General features: G+C 45.3%; 1 protein-coding gene across 3 annotated transcripts in view; it reads left to right on the forward strand.

Moving 5' to 3' along the window:
• The first annotated feature begins 823 nt into the window (after positions 1–823).
• Positions 824–19,657, forward strand: part of SLIT1 (slit guidance ligand 1) — a 342,047-nt gene continuing 323,213 nt past the window's right edge. Inside the window, exons 1-2 of one of the 3 annotated variants that reach the window (XM_066601325.1) lie at positions 824–936; positions 5,048–5,333. In XM_066601325.1, the coding sequence (XP_066457422.1) occupies positions 5,140–5,333 (194 nt within the window). In that variant the 5' untranslated portion in view covers positions 824–936; positions 5,048–5,139. Of the gene's footprint in view, positions 937–4,596; positions 5,334–19,657 lie in introns of those variants that run through there. The other 2 variants (XM_066601326.1, XM_066601327.1) reach the window with 2 other exon arrangements.

Here is a 19,657-nt window from a genome sequence, read left to right on the forward strand (position 1 = left end):
TGTGGCTTGTCATAAGTATGTATGTTATAAGTGTGTATAAATAGGCATGCCTCTTCAGATCTATTCCATTTTTAGCCTGATGATGAGCCCGAGAGGTTCGTAAGCTCGCTATTACATCATGTATTTTTGTTAGCCATTAAAAGGTATCATATCTACAAGATTACGTGGTTTCTCTTGTTGGGAACAATCACATTTTATAATATTGTAGTTCCAGCATAGATGACCTGTACCTTTTGCTTCATGTAGATATATTATTCTGTGTGACAGTTGGAAGAAGTCTTTAAAATAAAACATTTGTATACGTGATGTCTTGTGTTTGCTGTAAAGGGGATGAACTGGACTTTTTGTTGTGCATGACTTTTTGTAGCCACTAGACGGAGCCATACAGCCCTTGATCTAGCTGGATGGAAACAGAAGCCACTGCGTAGATGTGCTCTGTTATGTATTTGCATTTAGCTGCCTATCCACGGATACCAACATGCAAACTTCTAAAAGAATGAAGATGAAGTAAGCAGATATTATTCATCAGCGCAAAAGATCATGCGTTGCTACTACTGTGTCTTCTGGAAACTGAGATGCCATAAAAGCTTATTCAGCTGTAGACTAGTTAAATTTGACACATAACTCTGTCTTAGGCTTTAGGGTAACGCAGTTGGTTTACATGCATTTCTAAAGGGAAACATTAATGAACACATTGTTGAGTAATGCCAAACAGCAAGTTGCACTCTGCTACATGGACAAATTCAGCTCTAATGCAGTTTTTTTTGTTGAATCAGAAGCAGCTGTACTTTATGTGAGAAAAGAATGTAATATGAGACAATAACTTCCATACTTTTGTGTTGCAGGTTTCTCTTAACTATGAATGGACCTCAGCACACAATGTCGTTAGGCATGGTGGTCATCACAATACTGATACTTAGAAGATGTCCCCATCAGGTGAGTTCTTGATTTCTTCCTTGCAGGCCAAGGGACCTTTCACACAGGATGAAATATTTCACAACAGCGTTGCAGAATATGCCCTCTTGTAGAATATTCAGTTCCATGATCAGGACTGTTAATGTGCGGATTTTGGTGCAGAATTAAAAATAGCGGAATCCTGCTGACAGTTTTGCATCAGAATCTGCAGTAAACGGTCTGGATTTTGGTGCAGAATTCAAGAGCTGCATATTCCGTCTTGTGTGAAACGTCCCTGAGGGTGGAGTGTCAAGTAGCGCTTGCTATGTGGCTACCGTGCAAGGTACAGGACACAGCGGAATTTGGCATCACGGAAATGGCACACCAAAATCTGTACGTCTAAATGCGGATTTTGATGCGGAATTGTCAGCAGAATTAAATCCTGTTCAATTGTGCGTCAAAATCCACATGTTAGATATGCAGATTTTGGTGCATAATTTTACGCAATTGTTGTCTGTGTGAAAAGCCCTTATGCATTCAGAGTTTACTGCTCGCTAAGGGCGTCTTCACATGGGCACATGCACAAATGCGCACTCATCAATGCAACGAATTTGCACTAGATTGATTTGCGCTCATGTTTGCGCATTGTACTGTACTTTTTTGTGCATTTAGGGCTTGTTCATACACACCTGTGACATCCCCCACTTTGATTTAAAAGGCTATGTAGCCTAATGAGGTCCAGATGTGCTCTTTCTTTAACAGAATTGCACAGCATATTGCGCATTTCTGCCAGCATTGAGCGCACCTCCCATAGACTTATACAAGGTCCTTTGGTGCGGAAATGCATACAAAAATGGAGCAGGTCCTATTTATTTGCACGTGCAAATTAAGGAAATGAGAGCGAGTCCATTGATATCAATTACTTCTATTGTGCATGCAAATACACCTGCGTGGACCGCTAATGAGTCCAGTGGTTACTGACTGTTCATAGTTAATGGTCGCATGGATTACCATGAACGTTCGGTAGTCACTTAAAAAGCCACCACCAAAAGTCCCTATAGAAGTAAATGGGAGTATGCAAAGGCACACACAATAGATGCACGCGCTAAGAGATGCATGAAAGACTGCGTAATTGCGCAGGAAAAAGAACATATCTTGAACTCATTAGACTAGCCATTTCACTGGCTGATGGCATCAGTACGTATTTTTTTGCATGCACATTTGTGCACAAAAAATACAGTAATATACACATATGTGCACCAAAACAGCAACGTTCGTTTGGTAAAAAAGTGATGCTCATGTGCGAGCAAATGCACATACGCTTGTGTAAAGACGGTCTGAAGGTACCTTTTACACCGGCAGTTATCACTCGGATAATCGTTGGAAATAATGAATTTGGCTGATAGTCGTCCTGTGTACAAGCGGCCGCCGGCAGGGCACTGAGTGACAAATCGTTCACTTTTTGGAGTTACTTTGTTTTAGCTCAGCTAAAAACCCAGCGACTGTTGGTCTGTGTAAACAGGCATCTATGAGCGACGGCTTGTTGGCAGTGAATGGAGGCGGGTGGCCGGAGAAATCTCTCACAGAACGACTCGCTCCTGTGTAATAGCACAAGAGCGATAGCTGTTAGGACGACTGTTGGGCTTGTATGTCTGACGGTCGTCCTGTGTGAAGGCACCTTTAGGCATCTCTCACACAGAATGGCATTGTTCCACAAGATGCAGCCAAATTTACTGCTGCAAAAACCCACACCAAAATCTAAATGGGGATTTTAATGTAAATTGCTAGCAGAATGAAGCAATGTTCAATTCCAAATCACAATTAGTATGTTAGCCATGCGGATTTTAGTGCAAATTTTTCGCAGTATGACAAATTCAATTGCTTAATTATTCTGTGCCATGGGAAAAGTCCCTTATTAAGAAAGCCAGAAAATGCAGACATTTTGCATCCTGCGATGAGCAGAAGTAATTTTCTTTTTCTGAATTGCAGACAGTCTCAACTGCTTCGGTTAATAAATTTGGTTGAAATCACTCCAACTATGTATTTTTTTTCTTAGGCCATATTCACATATTATTTTTTGCCTACATCCTCGCTCTCCGTCTTGTACTTGACTACTCCTTTCTATCCTCCTAAATCATGAAAAGGGTTAGAGACCGGGTTAGATGGAGAGAGCTAACCGCTTCCAGCAGCAAAACAGATAGAAGTAGAACAACTCCTTTTAAGAAGTAGTGATATAAAAAGACATCTTTCTGGACTTCCTGTTAATAATTCCATTAAGTAACACTACAGTCAGATCCTTACTGGCCTGAAATGGCTGATAACAGGGTATAACAGCAAAACTCAAGAGGAAATACTTTAGAGTTAAAGGTGTTGTTCTGCTTGGATAACCCATTTTATACATCCTGCTTGAGTATCCTGAGTTAATAATACAGGGGGGTTCTGTCATCAGGATCCTCATCTTTTGGTCATAGTGAAGAGCAGTTACAAAAAGTGTCTCTTGCTCTGGAGGACCTGTCCTATTCTGCATTACACAGACAACCCATTTATATAAATGGACACTGTGCAATACTTCATTTACCCTGTGGTGGTGCTGCAGGGAAACGGAACACGTAGGTCTTGTACCCACTGGCGATAGACTTTTCTGCGACTCGTGAGTGAGTGAAAACGCATGATTATGAAAACAATGATTTTCAATGGTTTCATTCTCATTTGCGATGTTTTCTCTCAAGGCTCGCAGCGCTAAGAAAAATCTGCTCTATCGCCCATTGCTTTCAATAGGGCAAGCAGCAGCGTCGGCCTCATTGAAAACATAGGGAGTACATCATGCTCCCCTGACACAGCTGTGACAGCTATGGCAGGGGATTCCTTCACCTCCGCGGGGAAATATAAGCTTTACCCTGAAAATCATCCCTAGCTGTAAAAAAAAAAAAATTCCCCTAGAAGATCTGTCTGGCTCTTCTCTCCGTCCCTGTCAGTCTTCATCTGTTTTTTGGTGGTCGGGGATTGAAAAAATCTCTGCCTTCAGAAAACGCTGCCTCTGATTGGCTGAGCGCTGTGACCAATCAGAGGCAGCACTCAGCTGTCATTCAATGTCCACTACTGATTGCATAGTTATCACTCTTAAGGCTCTTATATACTGCGCTATTACCAGGCACAAATGTTCAGCCGATCTTCAGGCTGCGTAAAAGGGACAACAATCAGCTGACGAACAAGCCAACATTCATTTGTTGTCGGATCGTTGCTGGTCGGCTGCACATCTCTCTCTATGAACGGAAATATGTGCAGCTGGCCCTATGGAGACAAACAATTGCAGTAACAACCATTTCTCCCGATCCTAGTCCGTGTAAAAGACTTTAAACCAGTGCCGATCAACATGTGTTATCGATTGTTACTCATTAATCAGGCCGCTATGTTAAAAGACCCCTATTCTGCGACTACAGTCCCGTCCAGCTTGTGTAAACCTCTGCGGGGCACAGCAGGTAAGTAGAGGATTTAGAAATTCCCAGCCAAAGTTTCAACTCAAAGAAGTGTGTTTAATCACTGTGTCCCCCCCCCCTCATGTCTATTTAAGAGCTCGGGGGTATTGGGGCAGCAGTGTTTGCCATTTCTCTTCTCAGTTTAACAAGGTGCTGAGTGTTTAAAGCGGTGTATGTGTGTTCTGTCTGCAAGCCATTGTAGTTGCTTAGTTTAGTCAATGAGCCCCCTCCTCTCCCCTTGCTGTTCTGTAGGGGGTAAAGCCCTGCACACTAGACGGAGGAGGGAGCAGGGAGGAGTCAGGCGTGATATTTGTGTGTCTCTCAATTGATGGATGACTGCTGTTATGTGCCTCTGTGTGTGTGCGCTTTCTCTCCCTCTTATTTATACTGGTACCAAGGCTCAGACACAGAGAGCAAGGCAGATAACGCTGGCTGTGCACAGGGAACTCCAGAAATACAAGAGCAGACTTCCTGCAAAAGAAATTAGCTTCAATGAATTAAGAAGGTGCTGACTGCATTGTGAGTGCAGCATTTTCCTAGCCAGCAGCCTGAGAGCAAAGAAAGGAGAAAAAAAAGGATTTCTGTGTCTTTGTAATACTAGAAGATTGCAATTTTTTTTGTAACAATTTTTTTTCTTTTTTTTTTTTTAATATTCTTCCACGCTGGGATTTGCCAAGGAATTTGGAAGCTACCTGGATCCTTCTCCGGACTCTGATGATTTAAAGGGCTCAGCAGCGCAGTCGTAGGCTGGAAACCTTCATCTGGCAGCATGTCTGTAAGGGGATATTCTACCTTCTCATTGTGGCTCAGAGTCGGAGTGTGGATCCTGGCTTGGAGCAGCATCTGCCAAGTATGTGCCAATGGATGCCCAGCCTTGTGCTCCTGTAGCGGAACTACAGTGGATTGTCATGGTTTGGGACTTAAAACGGTTCCAAAAAATATCCCAAGGAATACAGAGAGGCTGTAAGTAGGACCTGATGGCTTTTTATTATGTTTTAGTTTAGCATTTTGTTGTTGTATGTATTGTGTAATGTGCTCCTTCATTATTTATTATGTTTGCTTGTTATGGATAGATCAAATCTGTTTTTAAGGTTTTATTTAGCTTTTTTTAACCGATTTTGTAAACGGCAGACCTAAAATGCAAACAATCTGGTAACTTTGGAAATATACTTCATACAGTTCTGCTATAGTTGCTTTGTGCGTTGTGCTCTTACATTGGATTCATTCAACTTTATCAACAATGGAGAAAATTTTTCATTAGGGGAATTTTTGACGCCACTTTTCTCTTTTTCTCCTCTTCCAGTTTAAAATGCAAGAAATTTATCAAAAGTTACCCGACGTTGATAAATGTGTTGCATCTTTAAATACGTCTAGATGTGGAGTCACTTTGTACGCCCCCCCAGCTACTGCAGGGAGATTGTGACAAATTTTGTCCTTTTTTTAACAAAAATTGTAATTGTTGAATTTATCTTTCCTCACTGCAAATCAAACCTCGCTCCCTTTTCTGAAGACTTTGGAAAAGTGGAGTGAATGGTTGGAACATCTGTTCTTTTTGTCGCAAAGCAGTAGTAATTGTGTCTAAATTAAAGGTGCAATTTATGCCGGAATTAAGGCAAAGCACCTGTAATGAATTGCGCCCCAATGTGGTTTTAGAGTGGCGGGTACCTTCCTCACGTGCAAAATATTTCTGAAAGACGCACCTAAAGACGCAGCTTAATCTGCAGCTGTGGATTTCTGCTCCATACCTTGCGTGCACACAGGCAGATTTTGGTGCAGAATTTTCTGCATCTTGAGGTGCATCTTACGGAAATACTCATGTGATCCCTTATAGTGAATCATTGACCGGCATCCCTGTAATGTTATCATCCACTTTGGATTTTACTTTTACGTAGCAGAGCAGAATTTTTGATTCAGCAGTTAACTCAGAACAGAACTCTGCCCTGCAAACTGACATTTCAGGCATCTTTGCATTTAATATATGGCTCAGTATTTGTACCATCATAAACATCGAGATGACTGAAATTGCATCTTGGGACTGCAAAATTCTTTTTTGAGATACCGCTTACATTAGGGTCCAACCTTGTACCCACCTAATATGGAGCGCCGCTGGTCTGCAAACTGTTAGATCATGTCATAGAGTAATTTGCATCCCTGCGCCATAATGATGTTACCTATCAATTAATATGAACGACAAACTCCGCTCTGCTGCACATGACAAACGTAAGCTCTGCTATGTCTGTCGCTTTCTTGAGATCATTTAGTTTCTTAAGCAGTATAAGGGCTCAGTCATACAGCTGTATGTTCAGACCATATTACTTGCGTAATACAAACAGCATAAACACCATTGATTTACATAGGGGTATTCAGATGTGTGTTTTTTACAGGCGTGAAAAAAATTGTAGCATGTCCTATATTGGTCTGTATCATGGACTGAAATAGTGCATTGAAGTCTGTGGGATTGCTTAGAACCGCAGCAAATATGTAGTTGCATGCGTATTCACTGTGTATTTACGCATGTGGGCAGAAGACAGTAAAATTAGTGACATCAGTTGGGCCTTGCTTGAAAACAATGTAGTGAATATGGGTGCAACAGAAAGAAAAATGCATACGCACCAAATATGCATGTATACACACAGTAAAAATGCCGGGTATTTCACAGACTGGATATTCATATGCCTGTGTGAACGAGCCCTAAATGTTGAGCAGAAAGTGTGCAGTTGGTACTTGTGATACTGAGAAAACTTGTACTGAAATGTCTGAAGTTTGTTGTTGAACTGTGTGCTCTAGAGCAGAACTCTGACCGTTGTTCTCCGAGAACGTTCCAGGCACTTTCAGGTTTTCATCTGCAGCAGTTGAGGGTAGGGGGGAAAGTGATGCCGCTGATGATGAGGGGCTGCCAGAATCACGAGTTCTCAGGCTATATATTCTATAGGTACTGATTAATGACTTGCAATCTATATTGATGCCTTTTATTTCATCCGTCCTCGATATCCATAAGTATCCCTGTATAGAACGGTGCACTGTGAGCACTGACATTATGTGAAGGATATTGCTTCTTGCCTGCATCCCTGTAAGTCTTTACAAGCCTGAACTTCACTTGTATCTTATCTGCCATTAAGGTAAAAAAATGATACGTCACGGTTTGCTATTTCTGGAGCTTCCTGTCCAGAGCCTTGTGGAAACTGCACAGTCCGTGCCTGTGCATACTTTATTAGATACTTTATATGAAGCCGTTTCTGTTGCAGAAATGGACCATCCATCCTAATAGGCAGAGAAGCTAACACTTCCCAAAAATACATGACGCAGAAATGTACCGCTCGGGATCACACTGGAGACTCGGACGTAATACTAGGGGGGACAGCTGGGGCGTTTGGTGGGCCGCAGTGTAGAACATCCCGATATTAGTCTGCTCTTACATTAGTGATCGTCTTCATATTGACAGTTGGTTAGATTTCATAAGTTGAGAGTTTAATAATTCTATGTTGATTTCTCAGCACTTTTTTTCCTCACTCTAGAATTTGGCAGAAAGTTTGCATGTTGTACTTTGTGTTTGTTTACTGCGTGTCTCTTCAGATCTGTTGAAGCAAGTCTTGCACTGTGCTGCATGTATCTGACTAAGGCCGCATGCACACGGGCGTGTTGGATTCCGTATGTGGAATTCGGCCCTGGCAGCAGCGGCGTGTGCACGTACCTGCTTTCACTTTCTTCTTTCTGGACTGTGGATGGTTCGCATGGCTCGCGGTCAGACATGCGCTGTACAGATTGACAATTGGTTTCCGCTTGTGTGCATGAAGAATTAAATTTCCATAGCGTGTTAAGGGCGGTATTTGCTGCGGAATCCGAAGGCAGACGCCCGCTTCAGATTCCGCGATTTAAATCCGGCCGTGTGCATTCACCCATAGGACCTACTTACGAGGGTGAGAAAATTTTGTGAATTCTGTGCATTTGCGCTACGCACAAGCGTTGTGTTCACCCATTGTGTTTAGTAGGTTAACTTACAGGAGCGATTTACCTCTTGCACCAATACCGCAAGAAAAAATGAGGCTGATCTAATCTACAAGCGATTTACAAGAATAGGACTTGCAATGTGCGGAATCTTGCACAGCGCACGGGCAGAGTGTCCGTGTGCTGTCTGATAGCAGTTGCGCCTTAGAATCTTGGGCCCAATTTTCTATCGGCTGTATGTATGTAGCCTAAGGGTGGATTTCCTCGTGCGATTTCTATACGTTGTGAGATGTACAGAAATCACATGTGAAGAGAACTCTTTGTTTTTACTGGCTGTATTTAAATGTGCACTTTTTCTCTTGCAGTGATGCTTCGAGATAAAAAAATTGCTTCCCTTCCTATTTTTGTACAATTCTGCTCAATAATTGCCCACTGTTTCCTATGGGACTCAAGAAGTTTATTCCTTGGATTATGTTATTTAGCTTTGAGTGAGGTTTCTGTAGTGACAGAAAGATCATGAAGTATTATTAACCTTATATGTTGTAATTCCTTACTAAGGGCTTATTTAGATGAGCGTATATTGGCCAGCGTTTTCAGAGATGGCCGATATACAGTATACTCTTCCATCTGAGCAGTCCCCTTTTCCCTCCCCCTCACCAGCTCTCTGCCTCTCTCCTCCACTCCGGCGTTTGCAATGTGAGGGGGTGGGATAGGGCGGAGCTAAGCTCTGCTGTGTCCCGCCCACTCCCACTGCTGGCTATAGACTAGGGGTGGGAGCTTGGCTCCACTTTCGTCCCATTGCAAACAGCTTGGAGGGGAGGAGAGAAGCAGAGAACCAGTGGGGGGGGGGGGGGGGGGGGACTGCTCAGATGGAAGCGTATACCGTCCAGCCGTGAAAACGCCGGCCAATATACGCTCATCTAAATAAGCCCTGAGGCCGTATTCAGACGAGCGTGTTTGATTTTGCTGTGTGAAAAATCCAGTTGCACCCGACCCTGGTGCACGAGGGGCTCCCAACGCTTCTATGCCTCATATTCTTCATACTTCTGAGTTGTGAAAATGCTGTTGCTTTTCTACAGATGTCCATAGTTACCGAGCTTTGCAGAATTTGCTGCAGACTTTGTATATGTACTTGTACGGATTTTCTGCTGCAGAATGTGTTGGGTTTGGGATGATCTGCGATGTGTGAAGGAGATTTACAAAATCTTATTCATCTGACTTGTGCTGTAAACGCTGCGAAAACTCCACAGCGATTCTGCAAGCTGAACGTCCGTTGAGGATCCTGCAGGTGCGACAGCGGCCTAAATGTTATATCCTAGTTTGTGGGCCCTGGTACAGACCCAGGAAGTTCATGGTAACCCTCAGGAATCCGTGTTACTGTATGTGACTGATGTGCATCAGTTGGTTTAAATGGGTTCATTCTCATTTTTCCTAAAAATAAACACAGCATGCTCTATTTTAGTGCGCAGCAAAAGCCCCATAGAAGTCTACGCTGCGCAATTTCGTGTGCAATCGAATAAATCCGGTAGTAATTCGGCTGCACAGCCTTTGAAACAACGACACGGGTGTGTCCCACGCAGATGAGAACGGTCCCTGACAGCACAAAAAGTACAGTAGAATGCACACGTACCCTTAGGCTAGATTCACATGGAATGCATATTTGTGCACAATGATATGCACATGCAATACACAGAAAATAGAATCCATTGATTTCAATGAGTTCCCTCACCTCCATTTATTTGGCGTGCTCTATTTTGTCACGAAAAAATGCCCAAAGCATACTCTTTTTTTTCCTGCGCAGGGAAAGAACACATTGTGGACTTATTTAACTAATTGGCCATTTCAATGGCTGAGAGCATTAGTGCGCACAATTGCGCGTGACTTTTGTGCGTTAGATTCCAATGCATCGGATTACACAGGTGTATTCTTTACACTGGGTAGAAAATGCAGCCCTGGAACAATCTTTCCGGGCCGGAATACGGCCACTGCCATAGACTCCTATGGGAGCCAATGACAGCGGCCAGAGAAGGGAGGTGAGCGGGAGTTTAGTAGCGTGACTGCTAAACTCCCTCCCCCTGCTCTCCTCCCCGCTGGCTTTTCACGATGGGAGGGGGCGGGAGCTTAGCTCCACCCCCTGTCACTCTTAGCAGAGATAAACGGTCTCCCCCCCCCCCCCGGCCAAGAGCATTGGAGATTTGGCGTATATGCTTCGGGCCTGGGCCATCTGAACGGGTGCACAAACATTAGATTCGTGCGTCCGTTTATGCGTTTTACGGCGCCGGCGGGCATACGTAAAAACGCCTACGACCGTGTGAGAGAGCCCTTAGTATGTGTTTACATGTATCTGATTTGCTGCAGATTTTGCTGCAGATCTGCAGCGGATTTTATCCTTTCAACTGAATTCAAATTGAAAAAACTATTACAGTCCGGCACTAAAATCTTTAACAAAATCTGCAGCAAGTCAGTGACATATGAACTCATCCTTAAGGTATGTTTACGTGGTGGAATTCTACCTAAAAAACCTAGACAAAATCTGTGGCTTTTTGCCGCGGTTTTTGCCACGGATCTGCAGGTGGATGTTGCCCTGTCAGTCGTGGAATTCAAACATGGAAAATTGCATTTTGGAATTTTGTACGGCGATTTTGCCCATTGATGGGGCATTTTTCCACATGTGGATCGACGCCACAAAACATTGTGAAAGGCAGCCCATTTTGACACGGTTTTTCAGTTGAAATTCATGCATAAAATTCTGCTGTAAAGTCCGCTGTGTGAACGAACCCTTTTAGGCCGCCTTCACACTGTCCGTAAACCCAGCAGAATCTTTCCTGGCATGATCGCAGTGGGAATTCTGCAACATTTACAGAAAAAGCCAAGTGGAGGAGATTTTAGATTCTAAATCCACAGCATGTCTGTTTATGCTGTGGAGTTCAGCTCTGGAGATGCAAGGGTTAAATTCACAGCTGATCAACAATTAAAAATGCTACCAACTCTGACCCAAAATGGTCCGGATTTCCAGCGGAATTGTAGTGGGTATTCCGTTACAGAATATCCGCAGCGATTTCACCCTGTGTGAATGTGACTTAATAGTAGGATCATTGGCAGAATACCCGCGCCGGATGTAAGGCTCCTAGACGGAATACCTGCACCGCATGTGAGGCTCCTAGACGGAATACCCGCGCCGCATTTGAGGCTCCTAGATGGAATACCTGCTCCGCATGTGAGGCTCCTAGACGGAATACCCGCGCCGCATGTGAGGCTCCTAGACGGAATACCCGCGCCGCATGTGAGGCTCCTAGACGGAATACCCGCGCCGCATGTGAGGCTCCTAGACGGAATACCCGCCCCGCATGTGAGGCTCCTAGACGGAATACCCGCGCCGCATGTGAGGCTCCTAGACGGAATACCCGCGCCGCATGTGAGGCTCCTAGACGGAATACCCGCGCCGCATGTGAGGCTCCTAGATGGAATATTCGCATCGCATGTGAGGCTCCTTGGCGGAATACCTACGCCGCACGTGAAGCTCCTAGACAAAATACCCGCGCCGCATGTGAGGCTCCTAGACGGAATACCCGCGCTGCATGTGAGGCTCCTAGACGGAATACCCGCCCCGCAAGTGAGGCTCCTAGACGGAATACCCGCGCCGCATGTGAGGCTCCTAGACGGAATACCCGCGCCGCATGTGAGGCTCCTAGATGGAATACTCGCATCGCATGTGAGGCTCCTTGGCGGAATACCTACGCCGCATGTGAGGCTCCTAGACGGAATACCCGCGCCGCATGTGAGGCTCCTAGATGGAATACCCGCGCTGCATTTGAGGCTCCTAGATGGAATACCTGCTCCGCATGTGAGGCTCCTATACGGAATACCCGCGCCGCATGTGAGGCTCCTAGACGGAATACCCGCGCCGGATGTGAGGCTCCTAGACGGAATACCCGCCCCGCATGTGAGGCTCCTAGACGGAATACCCGCGCCACATGTGAGGCTCCTAGACGGAATACCCGCGCCGCATGTGAGGCTCCTAGATGGAATACTCGCATCGCATGTGAGGCTCCTTGGCGGAATACCTACGCCGCATGTGAGGCTCCTAGACGGAATACCTGCTCCGCATGTGAGGCTCCTATACGGAATACCCGCGCCGCATGTGAGGCTCCTAGACGGAATACCCGCGCCGGATGTGAGGCTCCTAGACGGAATACCCGCGCCGCATGTGAGGCTCCTAGACGGAATACCCGCGCTGCATGTGAGGCTCCTAGACGGAATACCCGCCCCGCATTTGAGGCTCCTAGACGGAATACCCGCCCCGCATGTGAGGCTCCTAGACGGAATACCCGCACCGCATGTGAGGCTCCTAGACGGAATACCCGCGCTGCATGTGAGGCTCCTAGATGGAATACTCGCATCGCATGTGAGGCTCCTTGGCGGAATACCTACGCCGCATGTGAGGCTCCTAGACGGTATACCCGCGCCGCATGTGAGGCTCCTGGACGGAATACCCGCTCCGCATGTGAGGCTCCTAGACGGAATACCCGCGCCGCATGTGAGGCTCCTAGACGAAATACCCGCGCCGCATGTGAGGCCCCTAGACGGAATATCCGCGCCGCATGTGAGGCTCCTAGACGGAATACCCGCGCCGCATGTGAGGCCCCTAGACGGAATACCCGCGCCGCATGTGAGGCCCCTAGACGGAATACCCGCGCCGCTTTGAGGCTCCTAGACGGAATATCCGCGTCGCTTCGAGGCTCCCTGGCAGAATACCCGCGCCGTATGTCAGGCTCCTCAACAGACTACCCATGCCACATATGAGGCTCCTCGGCAGAATACCCGCGCCGTATGTGAGGCTCCTCGGCAGTCACTGCAGTTTACTTTTCTAGGGTTCACTTATTTACCTCTAAACTCGGTTAAAGTAAACAGGAAGGCAAAATGTGACCTTTCAAACTTCTTGCTGTTTTCTCCTCAACATAAATCAGATTATTTCCCACATTGGCGGTACACTTCCATGGAGAAGCCTGAGTTTATACCCTCCAGCTGTAGACATTGGAGTCACTTTAATGACTTTTTAGTGATAAGCATAAAAATCTGATGAATTCCAAGAAAACTATTGCGCAGTTTACCAAGAAGCACAACTTCCCCTGAACGGCGAGAGCGAAGGGGCTTGTTCTTGCTTCTTGGCTCCTTGTCTTAGCTGAAGAGTTTTCAGTCAAGTGCATTGGTATTCTCACCTCGGTCCAAGTAATTAGGCGCTGACTATGTTTAGACCATTTAGATAGCAATACACGCTGAAATTTCCTGCGTTTCAATTACCAGACCATCTGGAAAAGCCGTCTCGCGCTCACACATGCACTTGTGCTTCGCAGAGACTGCTTCTGCATGTAAACTGTGGAAGAGCACCTTGGGCTGCGGGGACTCTTCTTAAAGGGGTGTTCATATAACCCTCTCAAGTCTTTGCTGGCATTTGTATCGGAGGCTTCCCGGCACACATCTGGTACAAAACGCCGGAAAAATTGGTGGAGAGTTGGACAGAAGCTGATCAGCCTTCATTGTAGTCAGTCCATCCAGTGACTGTTTCCGTCATACAGCGGATCCAGCAGACTGTTTTCCTGCTCCCTCGACAGAACAGGAAAACAGGAAGTTGAACCCAGCGTTATAAGGGCTTGTTCAGACGGCAATTTTAACTTCCACGTTTGATAGAAGTTTGAAACTGGCAACCATAATGTCAATGGGGGTTATTTACTATTCAAAATAAGACCGTTTACTGGCACAAATTACAGCAGAAAAGGGTCTTGCATACGTATGTCACATTTATCATGTGTTTGTAGACCCTTTTAGATAGTTTTTCTGACTTGTCTGGAAAAGGGGCGTGGCCTAAATAGCATTAAAAAAATTGTGCCAAATTGAGACGCAAATTATGCTACAATTTTGAGGCAATTTTCGGTGTAAACTAAGCCAGCTAATAGATGGTCCAAACATAGACCAGACTGTCTTAACATGTGACAGACTGATTAAGACTGCGTACGGCACTTAACTGTGTTGTGTGTGACTGTCGGGGCTCGCAGGCGGTCATGTGCTGTACAGTTTTTTTTTAAATGCATTTTCAATGCCATTGCTTAGCAATGACACAGGCATCCACAGCCCATGTGCAATGTTATTTACTTGAGACTGTCCGCGCGGTATCCACGGTAAAATTAGAGCATGCAGCGATTTAACTTCCGCTACCCATGAGTGTGAAGGAAAATTCGAAAATGCCCATGTTTTATGGCGGATTGTTCGCACGGATGTCGTTTTGCAGAATCTGCTATTTAAATCCGGTGAGACCAGCCTAGTTTGTACTTTTAGATGGTATTAGTAAATAAGCCCCAATATTTGTACTCACATGTGCGTTTTTTTTAATTTTTTTAAAGGACCCATGGTCCATGTAAAATACTTGCAGTGTCCTATTCAGACCAGAATTGCCCGTGCAAGTCAGTGGGTGCGTTGAAAAACACAGAATGCTGTCACATGACATGGCGTTCCGTTTTTTTTCCATGCACCCACTGATTTGAATGGCAGTTTTCAATGACATCAGTTGGGCTACCTTCTGTTCTTTTATCATGTGTAAAAAAGATAAAACAGATGACGCTCGCGTGTTACAAGACCTGATGTAAAACGTACATACACTCGCAGTGAAACCAATCAGTTTTTCACTGACCGAAATTGCACCTCATCCATGTAAATAAAGCCTTAGGCTGGGTTCCAATGGTTCGTGTTCTCGACTGAAATCTTGCGGTTTTGCTGCAGCGAAAAACCGCAAGACTTCTGCTGGGAAAGCGCAGCTTCAAAGCCCGCGGCACTTAGCCGCAGGTTTTGGAGCGGCTTTGCCGCATACTTTTCTGTTGCAGCCAGCTCTCCAATACAGGAAAGCGAGCCGCAGCAGAAAAAAAAAAAAAAGAATGGACATGCTGTGTCCCGGGAATACACCCACTGCTGGCTTTGCTGCGATGGATTCGCTGCCCCATGTGGACGATATTTTTGACAAATCTTGTCCACATGGCTGGCTAATCCTGGAATTAGTGGCCACAGGCGGACTTGCCACAGCGAAATTCCTCACGGAATTTCTGTGGCCAATCCGCCCCGTGTGAACCCAGCCTGAGGGTCTCCTGGTGATGCGATACTTACAAGGTTTCCTGCAACTTGGACCCCTACTGATCAGCTGCATTCTGTGAGGGAACCTGGCAGAATGTGTTGAGTTCCTCTGTAGCGCCACCAAAGGGGATATAAAGCATTACAGCATTACCAATATAACCTTTCCGCTGTAATGCAAGACTCTCCGGCTAACAGATGGGAATTCAGAACGGGGGACACGCTTGTATTAATTCAACGTTGCCTAATAGAGTATTTAAAAATGGGCTTTCTAAACCAGACAGCCCCATGGAATGAAAAATAGTCCTTATCCAATATATATTGCTGACGGTAATGAAACAGCAGCGGCGTCATCCTGTGCAGCCAAGAAAACATGTCCTCCCGGAGACCTCTCTTCTGGGTCAGCGGCTACTGTGAGATGTAAAGTGCTTTTTCTGCTCCAGGCTACGACTTATAATAAGAGAGATTCAGACGACGTTCCAAATCCAAGCCATTAAATTGCAATTGGTTCTAGTGCTAAAGGTTATTTCTTATTTATGGTTTGGGTTAGAATAAAATTCCCGTCCATCAACAGAGATATTGTACGTTTAGCTCTTGTTTGCTGTGAATGAAATGTCTGATTTACAAATCTGCGTTGGCCTCCAGTAAGTGTCAGTTTGGAGAGAGCCTGTCAGTAAGTACAAGCCGTGCGCTCCGTAGGAAGACTAGACGGAACGGACACTTTATTAGAGACACAGATCCTTTCACAATTGGCGCTTCCTTGTATGAAACGTAGAGCCGTGACACCAGAGCGCGGCATAAAATGACGTGACAAGTTTCAGTAAATCCACATTAAAAGGGGAAAATCCAGCAGAGTGAACAGCTTCAAACGAGGCACGGTCATCGGTGCTGGACTGCAGACGACCAGTTCCACATCCATTGTGCCTAGAAGTAACAGAAAGGTGAGACTATAGTAGGCGTAAGGGCTATTTACACAGGCGAGAATCTCGCGAGAAGCGCAATACTCGCATGAATATGAACTCCATTCTTTTGAGTGGACTTACATGGGTAATGCTGAGAGAATAAAAATTGCAGCATGTTCTATCTTTTGATGTTCCCTCAGTACGCCTCACTGTTTTCAATGGGACCTTTAAAGACATTGCATGGCACTCACAGATGTGCATGCAAGTGCGATGTGATGTTTCCCACTGGAATCAATGGGAAACACTTGCGATCCTCTGACACACGGGAAACACGCCTGAATGAAAAAAGGCTTGCATTGGCGTGAAAAACTCTGCCCGATATTGTGCTCGCCGGTGTAAATGTAGCCTAAGAGTGCAAAAGTTGGATCACTGAGCAGCGGAAAAACATCTGGTCGGATGGAAGCAGATTTCTGTTGCAACGTGCTGATGGGAGGTCAGAATTTGGCGCAAGCAGCATGAATCGCTGACCCCTTCCTGTCAGGCTGGTGAGAACATGTCTGCACCTCCAGCTAATCTGTGGCTTCCTGTTCGCAGGGGCCGATATTCCGGTAGAACAATCCAATCAATTCAACCTAGTAGAATCTTCAGTTCTGTGCAAAAACTTTAGGCAAGTGTGTAAAAAATGCTGCAAAGTAAGAATACTTTCAAAAATAGAAGGCGTCTGATTGGATATGATCCCCACAGAGCCCCGATCCCACATCATCCAGTCTGTCAGAAGAGACAGAAGGATTGCAGCGTGTCGACATCCACAGAAGACGAGTTTGGTTCTCCAAGATGTTTAGAACAACCTCCCTGCCGAGTTCCTTCAAAAACCGTGGGCAAGTGTACTGAGAAGAACTGATGCTGTTTTGAAGGCAAAGAGCGGTCACACTGAATATTGATTTAGAGTTCTCTTTTGTTCATTCGCGTAGACAGGGATGACGTAAACGTCAACCACACATCGCTGTGAAATCTTGCACCTGCACGGTGAGGTCGGATATCCCTTGTGTGGGTAGAGTCATGGAGCTTATCTGCCCCTGCGCCGCTTTCACAGGAGCGAGATCTCACAGTGGTCTGTGGATGACAGCGTTATAGGATCTTAGGGCGGTGAGCTTTTTGACTTCACGTGCAGCTAGCGGAGACGGTCCGGCTCGCCCACCAGACCGCTCTGTCTGATTTTCCTGCCACATGGGACTTTATCAAAGTTCAAATACTCAGGTACGTTTGCACCCACGGTCATAGCAAAAACATTGATGGCAAGATAGATGCCACATATTATGGCAGCTGCACTTGGAAATTGTTTAAACGTCTTCCAATATAATTTATGGCACAATAAATGGCACCATTGAAAAATGCAACTCGCACCGCAAAAAACACCTGAAAAATAAAAAAGTTATGATTTTTTTGGAACGTGGGAATACCTGAATGGCAGAATGTGACCTGGGCGCAGGTGCATAAAAGAGCCTTTGTCATGAAAGGGTTAATATAACATTGTTATTGGTACACATTAATAAAAGCTGCTGACAGGTTCCCTTTAACCAGGTAGCAGTGGACCCCAAGCCCGGTGGGCCTTCACATCTACCTAGGTTTGTCCGAATGCTGGTGACCTTGAGCTTGCTCCTCTGTTCCAGCCGTGGAACCAGAGAGCCTGAAGGAATTCTCTATAGTAGAGCAATTGTATTCCAACATGAAGACGGGCCTTTAGTAGGTACCACCTCAGTCTGTGAATTCGGCTGGATTCCCCCAATTTGGCTTATAGTGAATAGTGGAGAAGTTGTCGCCCTGGGTATTCCCCTGGCTAGTGGCAGTAGGTAATTGGCTAATTAATCCTGTTTAATATTAATAATAAATAAATATCAGCGTTGGGTTTCTCGCCGTTTTTGTGGAGTTTTTGACAGTATGTTTTATTAGTAAATATAGTTAAAACTTTGCCGTTACGGGAAAATTAAAGGTCATTGGTACAGAGCGGCTAATGGGGTGATTACAGGTAGCACATAACCTCCCTTGTGTTAACGCCGTGCGTCGCTCCTAACCTTTGCCTGCTAATGAATAGCATCTGTCTATTGGGGCTGAATGGGGGACTGTCTCCATGTTGCCTATCACTGACACAGGCAGGTCCTGCGAGCAGTTAGTAATGAATGATTGCCGACGCAGAGAGTTGTCAGGCTGCTGCTCCATGTAGCGTCTGTCCGCTGCAGAGGATTGCGGATTCGTCAGTGCGGTCACTTTGATAAGTCCGGGTGCAATCAAGGGGTGTAATTGCAGCCTATAGCATTCTCATAGATTATATACAGTGGCGGTAGAAACTGAGGCACATTGGAGCTGGCTATGTTATTGAGGCATACCGGAATATGTGTTCTATCTTGTACATCAGATTTCTGGCGTACAAAAGTTGCAAATAATGGCACATCTGGCACTTTTCTAACAGGCGGGGCTTGGAAAAAAGGGGGCAGGGCCTGCATGGCCTGACAGATTTACTATAATGTATGCCACAAACTGACATAAATTATTGCTGGAGCTTATATCAGCAGGTAGCTGGTTTACATTTCAGCCTGGTGCACGAAGGTGCTGCAACAAATATTTTAGGAGGATTGTGCCGGTTCATACATTTTTACTTAGATCAGCTTTTATTCTGTTGTCTGTACATGATTATGGGGGTAGTCATCTTGCCTGAGCTGCAGATGGCAGCATTTAGAGATGTGCTTTACAGCAGGCTCATGGGCCATACACATAGTGGACAGGACAGACCCATTGACTTTTGTTGGAGTGTATTGTGGGCATGCTCTGTGACCTGTGCAGGGAGGCAGAGGAGGTAATCTGTAACTATCGACTATTGTAAATGGTGGATCCTGTGTTATCTGTATGTAGGTGTCACCTCTCAGTGTAATCCTGCCTGTGATAATAAGATGACGCCTGAGAAGTTTTCTGTAGAGAGCAGGAAGTGTCAGACTATTATTAGGGTTAGTGGTCAGGGAGAGAACTGCAGGATTTCAGGATTTATTTTTGTATTGTATCATCCAAAATTTTTTAAAAAGTTAATTATGTTTAACACAAAAACTTGTTTTATCCAAGAGGCCGTATTCTGATGGCAGTTTCTGTTATGTCCAAGTTTCAGAATCTGAGTAGATTTGCTTTGATAGACGCCAGCATAGGCATTGGCTTCCGATATAAGACTATCAGGCACCGCTGTGGAGTTTCCTCTACTGCAATAGTTTCAGAAATTCTGCAGCGTTTACAGTATAAGGGCTTATTCACATGAGCGTATATCGGATGCCGTTTTCATGG

The sequence above is a fragment of the Eleutherodactylus coqui genome, chromosome 4 (genome assembly GCF_035609145.1).
Source record: "Eleutherodactylus coqui strain aEleCoq1 chromosome 4, aEleCoq1.hap1, whole genome shotgun sequence".
Taxonomy (NCBI): Eukaryota; Metazoa; Chordata; class Amphibia; order Anura; family Eleutherodactylidae; genus Eleutherodactylus; species Eleutherodactylus coqui.